We start from the raw sequence: 7,435 nt of genomic DNA on the forward strand, positions 1-7,435 counted from the left end.
ACTGGTTCACTTGTACAAAAGTAAAATTAGCACTTGTTGGCCTATCCACTTTGCTGTTGGCTCTGCCCACCACTGGCACGAGGCCCTCAGTAGGCTGCCCAGGAGAGAATGTGGCCCTTGGATTAGAAACAAAAACAAAAAACAGCTTCCCATCATTGCCCCAAGGTCCCACACTGAGTTGTTGGCTAAGCTGGTGTTTGCACCTAGGTTCAAACACGACTCCACGTGGGCTCCTATAACAGAGGAGCAAAAAGCTCCAAAAATGCAAATATGAGTACCTGCAAAGAACGGAACATAGAAAGGAGGGTTTCCTGGCAGATGACGCTACACAGCCACAGGGTTAAAGTCTCTCCAGCAGCATACGCAGGAAATCTCCATGTACCATTTGAATGCTCCTCCCTATTTCCCTCTCAGGAGCCTTCTCAGTTTCCATTCTGGCCAAGCCCTAAAGACAATTTGACCCACAGAGAAAACTAAAGCACAACTAACTGGCAGATGGGAGAACAAAACCATGATTCCAAAAGTGGAATTCACTTTAGGGATGCATGATTTGTTCTGGGAACCTGTTTGAAAAGGCACATGGGTTCCCCTGGGCCGAAAGGGCACTAAGCTCCCACACCCATCTAGCTGAGACAATGGCTACCCAAAAGCCTACTTTGAGCATCAGTAGACGTAGTGTGGCCGAGGCCAGCAGCTCAAAGGAGGCTGCAGCACCCTCCCGATGAGTGGACGTCATGGACTGGTTGGACACAGAGGAGTGGTGGGAGGAACCAGCTAGGGAACCCCCAAGGGAAGAAGGCTCAGAGCCAGGGAGTGGCAGTGGGACGACGACAGTAAGTGGTCAAAGGGAGAAGAGGGGAGAGACTGGGAGGAGGAGGTCTCAAAAGCAGAAAAGGTAACAGGGTTTAGTGAGCTGAGCAGGGAGAGTCTGTGGCAGAGAGAAGTCCAGAAGCTGAAGCAGGAGAGGAGGAATCCGAACGGGAGAGGTCCGGGGATCTGCACCTATATTTCTGCCTCATCATATGCCTTTTTAGATTTTTTCTGTGATACAGAGCTGGGGAAATGCAGAAAGCTGGGTATGCTTCTCTGCATCAGGTTTCCTCTCGCAGCGTTTATCGTAAAAATTGTGGGATGGGGGGGGGGTTCCCCGTAGAGCAGGGGTCAGCAAACGTTTTCAGCAGGGGGCCAGTCCACTGTCCCTCAGACCTTGTGGGGGGCTAGACTATATTTTGAAAAAAGAAGAATGGATTCCTATGGCCTACAAATAACCCAGAGATGCATTTTAAATAAAAGGACACATTCTACTCATGTAAAAACACACTGATTCCTGGACCGTCCGCGGGCCGGATTTAGGAGGAGATTGGGCCGTATTTGGCCCCGGGCCTTAGTTTGCCTACCTATGCCATAGAGCAGGCATGTCCAACAGGTAGATTATGGCCTACTGGTAGATCATTGCCCCCCAAGAAGCTCAACAAGTTTTACTCCCCTAAAAAAAGCTCAACATTTTTTGCACCTGCAAAAATTGGTGCTTTCTTCCTCACAAAAAAATGGGCCTTCCTCCTTCCAAAAAAAGCTCAAAAACTTTGACCTGAACTCCAGTCTTTAACTCTATGAGTAGATCACAGTCTCTTGGGAGTTGGCCACCCCTGCTGTAGAGGGTGGACTGTTAGTCCCCAAGAAAGTGCCCTAAAAAGATTGCATAAAAACACTGAATTTCCAAAGAGGAGAAGCAGAAAGGATGTCTGATGGAAGGAAAAACAAAAAGCAGAGAAGATGCTGAGAGGGGGAGCATTCAAATGAATCATGGAGGGTTCCTGCTACAGATTTCTGTGGCCAGTTTACCAGGAAACAAATCCATTTCCAAGCATTCTACCGAACCAAGCTGAGCCTATTTTCTTTAAACAAGCTTTTCTGTTTTTTAGAGGAAGTCAGCAGCATACTCACCGCTATGCTGACTTTCCCCAAGATATCTTCAGGAATTCTCTTGGCTTCTTTCAAAACCTGATCTAGGGAACCTCCATCCTAAACTCAGAGGAAAAGAGACCAGCTGACATAAAGTAAAACATTAGCCACAACCACAGTTCACACCCCACGCAAGCCAGGCATTCCTATATGGAGACAGAGTGCTAACCCATCTCTTTCCCAGGCACAGGGATGGTGCAAAGGCACATTGTGCACGTACTCCCCGACGGCAACCAAATTTTACTGCTAATCGAAACTCTTCTTCTCAAGCATTTTTATACCTCGAATCAGTAATATTATTTTTTGCTTCCTCAGGAAGGGGGGGCCTTTTGACACTTTTTTTTTTTTGCGCAGTGACAAGGAAAAGAACATTTTCAATTGTGACTCCCCACTTGCCACCTTTGTTGGCATCTTTTCTACAACAGGTAAAGGCCCGACCTTGCTTCCCAGACGTCTGATGGACTGAGCCGAGTTAGTTCTGCAATTAGCATGCCCCTAAAACTTCCTGTGATTGTTAAGGGGGTTGTTTTCCATCTTTGTATTATGTATATATATGGTATGACTATGTGTATTCCATGAATTGTTGGGTGTTCTGTATGAATCTGTTTACTATTTTATACTTTAGCTAATGTTTTGCATAATTTATTAATGGTATAATGTATTTATGTTTTTATATGTGTTGTGGTTTGCTTGGAGACCTTTGGGTAGCAAACAATTGATAAGTCTAAATGTTATTGCAGCTTTTACTACTAGTACCACTACTGTTAATAGCAGTTGCCCATTGTGGTTCAGGCTGCGCATTATTTCGGTGTCACTTAAATTTGACAAAATGCAGAATTCACAGCATACCAATGATCACCAAACAAGTCACCAAATGGCAGCAGCTCCCGTAAACTATGTAGAAGGAACCAAAGCAATAGGGAGATGACCTCCCTCTCGCTGCCAGATCCTGCACTAGATCTGCACTCGCCTTCCATTTGACACAACTGGCCAACATCTCTCAAGGTCTACTGTAAGAACCGACCTATTTGCAGAGATCTGCAAGCAAGGCACTAACCTCACCTTCAGGATAGGCAAGCGGCTGGCAGGAACAAGGGTGCTACTTTTTTCTGTTGTGGCATTTCCGAATACTGAATATCTGCCCTAAGCATATTTGCCTGGCACCCAAGTTACCTCATTACAAGGCAAATAAAAGCTGCTTCTCTGTTTCTCTCTCTTTCTCTTAACAGAATGGAGGGACTAATGTTGACCTTTGTTTCATAGATGCTCTTAGTTCTGCTGCTGCTGTACCATCATTGCCTATCATTAAAAAAACAAAACACTTGTGTATGCATATATGTGTATGAGTAAGCCATCTTGGCCATTATTTTGATTGAGAGGTAGGACATATCTTAAGAAAATAAAACAAAGCACCAGTGTCCTTTGCCATCCACTAAATCAATGCCTCACAACACTGGAGACATGTAAGCAAGCCAAAGCGATTCTCAAACATTCTATTTTATCCACCTTGCCCACAGCATACATTACTTTATACAGTGGTACCTCTACTTACGAATAACTCTACTTACTAATGTTTCTACTTACGAATGGAGCTCTGTCCGCCATCTTGGATGCAGTTTAGATAGGATTTCTTCTACTCACGAATTTTTAGATAGGGTTGCTTCTACTTACGAATTTTTTCTCCCAATGCATTCCTATGGGATTTGACTTACAAAATTTTTCGACTTACGAATGTGCGTTCGGAACGCATTAAATTCGTAAGTAGAGGTACCACTGTACAAATCTCTGCTATGTTACGATTCTTAAAATGAAACAAAGCTAAAAATACACCATCTGAAAGAGAGAATGTAGCAGATGGCCCTGATCTTGCCTCACAAAAAAGTTGACGAAGTTCGCTCTTGTCTGCAGAATGTATTGAGAGATCACAAATACAGCCCACAGAAGTGCATTCCAAACCTCTGAAACGGCAATTTGAGAAGATGCCACTTCTTGCAGAAACTGATCTGGTCTCTGAACAAGCTGGAACTTGAAGTAGGGCCTCCCCAGCTGACCTTAAGGGTCAGGGAGGTTCATGAGAATAGCCACTCCCACAAGGTTCCCAAGACCTTTAAGGTAAAAGTCAACTCCTTGAGTTGAGCCCAGAAACTTACAGTTAACCAATTTAATCTCATCTTATTTATTATTACTATTGTTACTAATAATAGTAATACTTGCAATTTACACCCTACCCTGCCTCCCAAAAGACCCCAGGGTGGCATCGGTGACCGTTTCCAAATCATCTTCATTAGGCATTTGCATGCATATGGATAACGTTGAAAGGCTCAGAAACAAGAAAAACCTATCGTTATCTTCCACATGTAATTAATTCTACACCACTATGAAGAAGATCCCCATCTTGAGGGGATGGCTCAAGGCCTACCAGAACATGGGCCACCGGTTCCAGAACCAGCAGAAAAGTACAAAGGGGGTAGGGAAAAGGTGAGAAGCTCGGGATGTTTGGGCTGCAGCAGTAAATTAAGCCATCACGAGAAGGGGAGAGATATGGCTTGATCAAATGGAGAAAGAACCTGGTTACAAGTATAAGCAAAAGTCAAGACTGGAAAACACACTGGCACCTATTTAACCCCCAAGGTTACTGCTGGTGTCTGGGAATCAGACACATTCTCTTCATTCTGTGCGAGGCTTGCTTCTAGAAAAATAACCTGGTGCTGGCAGCTAGGATTTAACACACACACACACACACACACACACCCAGCACTAGGAACTTCTTCGGGGTTATATAATTAAGAGCAGGAATTTTAAAAAAGACATGGAGTGCCAGGCACGCAACAAGCAGCCACTGCAGAAACCCAGAGGAAAACACAACAATTGTTACACATTCAATTCAAGAACGTTATGCTGCTTCTGCATGTCCTAGATCGAAGGATTAGCTACAGTCAGAGGCTGATGCTCTGACTGGTGCTGGACAGTATATCCGTCTTGCTTAAGAAGGTGGGAGAGAAAAACAACACTGACTTACCATATGCTCCATACAGATGCTTATCTCCCCATCGCTGTAGAAGGCGCCATAGAAACCCACAATGTATGGAGAGTTACACTCGTGAAGCACCTGGAGCTCGCGGATTATCTGGTTTCGGATGGCAGGCTTGATCTCCAGGTGAATCAGCTGTGGAGAGAAAAGGGAGGGGGTGGGGAACAAAGGAACGAAGGGCATAAAAGGCTGCACCAAGAACTATTTCCATATTGCCACCCAAAGGCACTTTAAAGAGAAACTCCAACCTCTTTTTATAGTCAGCTGCACATCACCAATTGCAAACCGTGGGAAGAAGAGGGGGAAACTATAAGTTGTTTCAGGAATGGTTCACCGTGAGGAGAAAGCCAACAAACTGAAGGAGGACTGATGGCAAAAAAGTGCATTATTGGCTGTATTGCACCAAATGTGTCATGGCAATTTTTAGAGACAGGTAAATAAAAAATTGTCCAGTATCAACTGCATTAAAGCTTCTGGGATAGCTTGAAAAAGATCTGAATTTGTATCTTTCTAGTGTCTTTAATCAGTTTGTTTGTTGTACAGGGCCCCCCATCAGTGGGGAACATAAAAGCCTCCCCCCCGCCCCTTTATGCCACCGTTCTGACTATTTCCGGGTCCAAAAGGACCCATGTGCCAGCATTTGCGTGTCAATTGGACGCACCTATAATGGTTGCCACCTGTATATATATTGCATGCATCCACCCCACCCCACCCAAATTGAGCTTGTCAGGGTAGCATACAATGGTTCACCCTCCTTGAGTTTGTCTTCTCAGCAATCTCATGGAATATGTTTGGTTGAGATAAGAGTGGCTCACTTCATAGCTGAGTGGGTATTCGAATGCAGTCCTGGTCTGATACTATAACTTGTTGCCCTGTTTTCTTTTACACACACACCTGTCTCCAAATTCAGGTAGGTAGCCGTGTTGGTCTGATGCAGTTGAAATAAATAAAAAATTGTCCAGTAGCACCTTAGAGACCAACGAAGTTTGTTCTGGGCATAAGCTTTCATGTGCATGCACATGAAGCTTTAATGCAGTGGTACCGTGGTTTACGAACTTAATCCGTTCCGGAAGTCCATTCATAAACCAAAGCGTTCTTAAACCAAAGCGTGCTTTCCCATAGCAGCGGGGGACTCAATTTACAAATGGAACACATTCAACATGTTCTGCTTCCAAGGCAAAGTTCACAAACCAAAACACCTACTTCCGGGTTTGCAGCGTTCTTAATCCAAGTTGTTTATAAACTAAGCTGTTCTTAAACCAACTCAGGCTACATACCTGCTAGATTTGGCTTGCCCCCACAGAACTCTCATCATAGGCTTACTGGTTATGGCTCAACTGTTTCTTGCCACCTCTGCAGATGCCCCCAAACATTTGGTCACATTGGATGAGACCCTCCTCCTCACCTTCCGTGCCATGATTAGCCCTGAGGGTTTGTGTTGTACTTTGGTGACCACTCCACCATTACCGGCTCCCAGCTCAGAAATCCTCTCAAAATCGTCATCTTTCAGCTCTCCAACTTTGGCCTTCTGGGTGAGAAAAGCCTCCAACCGTTTCTTCTGCTGCTCGTCCAGTTCCAGTTCTTCCAGTTTCTTCTGGAGGTCAACAAGATGTGCTCTTAAAGGAAAGATGGCAGGAAACTGTTGAGTCTCCCAGGATTCCCAATCTGTCCCACTGCTTCTACCAAAGCCTGAGAAGTGAGACTATTTGCTGGCCATAGATTAATCCCCTGGGCCTTGCATATAAATTACCATGGCAAACCACTCTTGGTTGTCACAACCCTCAAAATTGTGGTGATGGAGTCTAGGGATTTTCACTATGTGAGATTGGCTTCTAACTGTTTCCTAGGAAACTGAACAACTATCAACTTATTTGGTAGTATTCGTGAAGGGGCTTATCTAGCGAGACAACATGTAAGGAAATTCAGTGATCTCTCTCCAGCTGTGTGTGCTGAGTTGCAACCCACTCCCTGACAATGGCATGAAGGTGTAAAGGCGATCCCATGTTACCCTTTGTGGTGAAGGACAGCTGCTTCGGAGAGAGATCCTTTTATCCCCCTTTTCTTGCCCAACTGCTGCCAGTTGAGCCTTACTCTCTAGCATACCCTCCTTGTGTGTTTTGTGCATTAAGGGTGCATTCTGACATTCCCATAGCAGCAGCAGCTCTTCTGCAAAGGTCGAATTTATTCTTCCTAAGAAGCAGCCCTCAACGCCATTGTCTAGGCTTCCTGATCAGATCTCACTTTCTACACCAACTGCCTCCCCCGCAAAATCTGATTCTCTGAAGTCAGAATGCAAAGCCTACATTTGGATCCCTAGAAACAATTCTCACTCCAAGGCAACCCTCTTAAACGTACCCAGCCCCTCTGCCAAAGCTCCCCCCTTCATCACAACTCATGACAAATCTCTAGCCAAGCATTTCCCACATACTCCTCCCTTAGGAA

At 44.9% G+C, this 7,435-nt stretch overlaps 1 protein-coding gene across 2 annotated transcripts in view; it reads right to left on the reverse strand.

The window, feature by feature from the left end:
- Positions 1–7,435, reverse strand: part of MAP2K2 (mitogen-activated protein kinase kinase 2) — a 42,845-nt gene that overhangs the window by 21,328 nt on the left and 14,082 nt on the right. For both annotated transcript variants that reach the window (XR_009557714.1, XM_035118435.2), the window contains exons 2-4: positions 6,399–6,609; positions 4,982–5,128; positions 1,945–2,022 (exon numbers count right to left, since the gene is read on the reverse strand). Coding sequence is in view for 1 of the 2 variants with exons in the window: in XM_035118435.2 (XP_034974326.1) it covers positions 1,945–2,022; positions 4,982–5,128; positions 6,399–6,609 (436 nt within the window). In the remaining variant the exon portion in view is untranslated. The remainder of the gene's footprint in view (positions 1–1,944; positions 2,023–4,981; positions 5,129–6,398; positions 6,610–7,435) is intronic.

The sequence above is a fragment of the Zootoca vivipara genome, chromosome 6, assembly GCF_963506605.1.
Source record: "Zootoca vivipara chromosome 6, rZooViv1.1, whole genome shotgun sequence".
In the NCBI taxonomy this organism is placed as follows: Eukaryota; Metazoa; Chordata; class Lepidosauria; order Squamata; family Lacertidae; genus Zootoca; species Zootoca vivipara.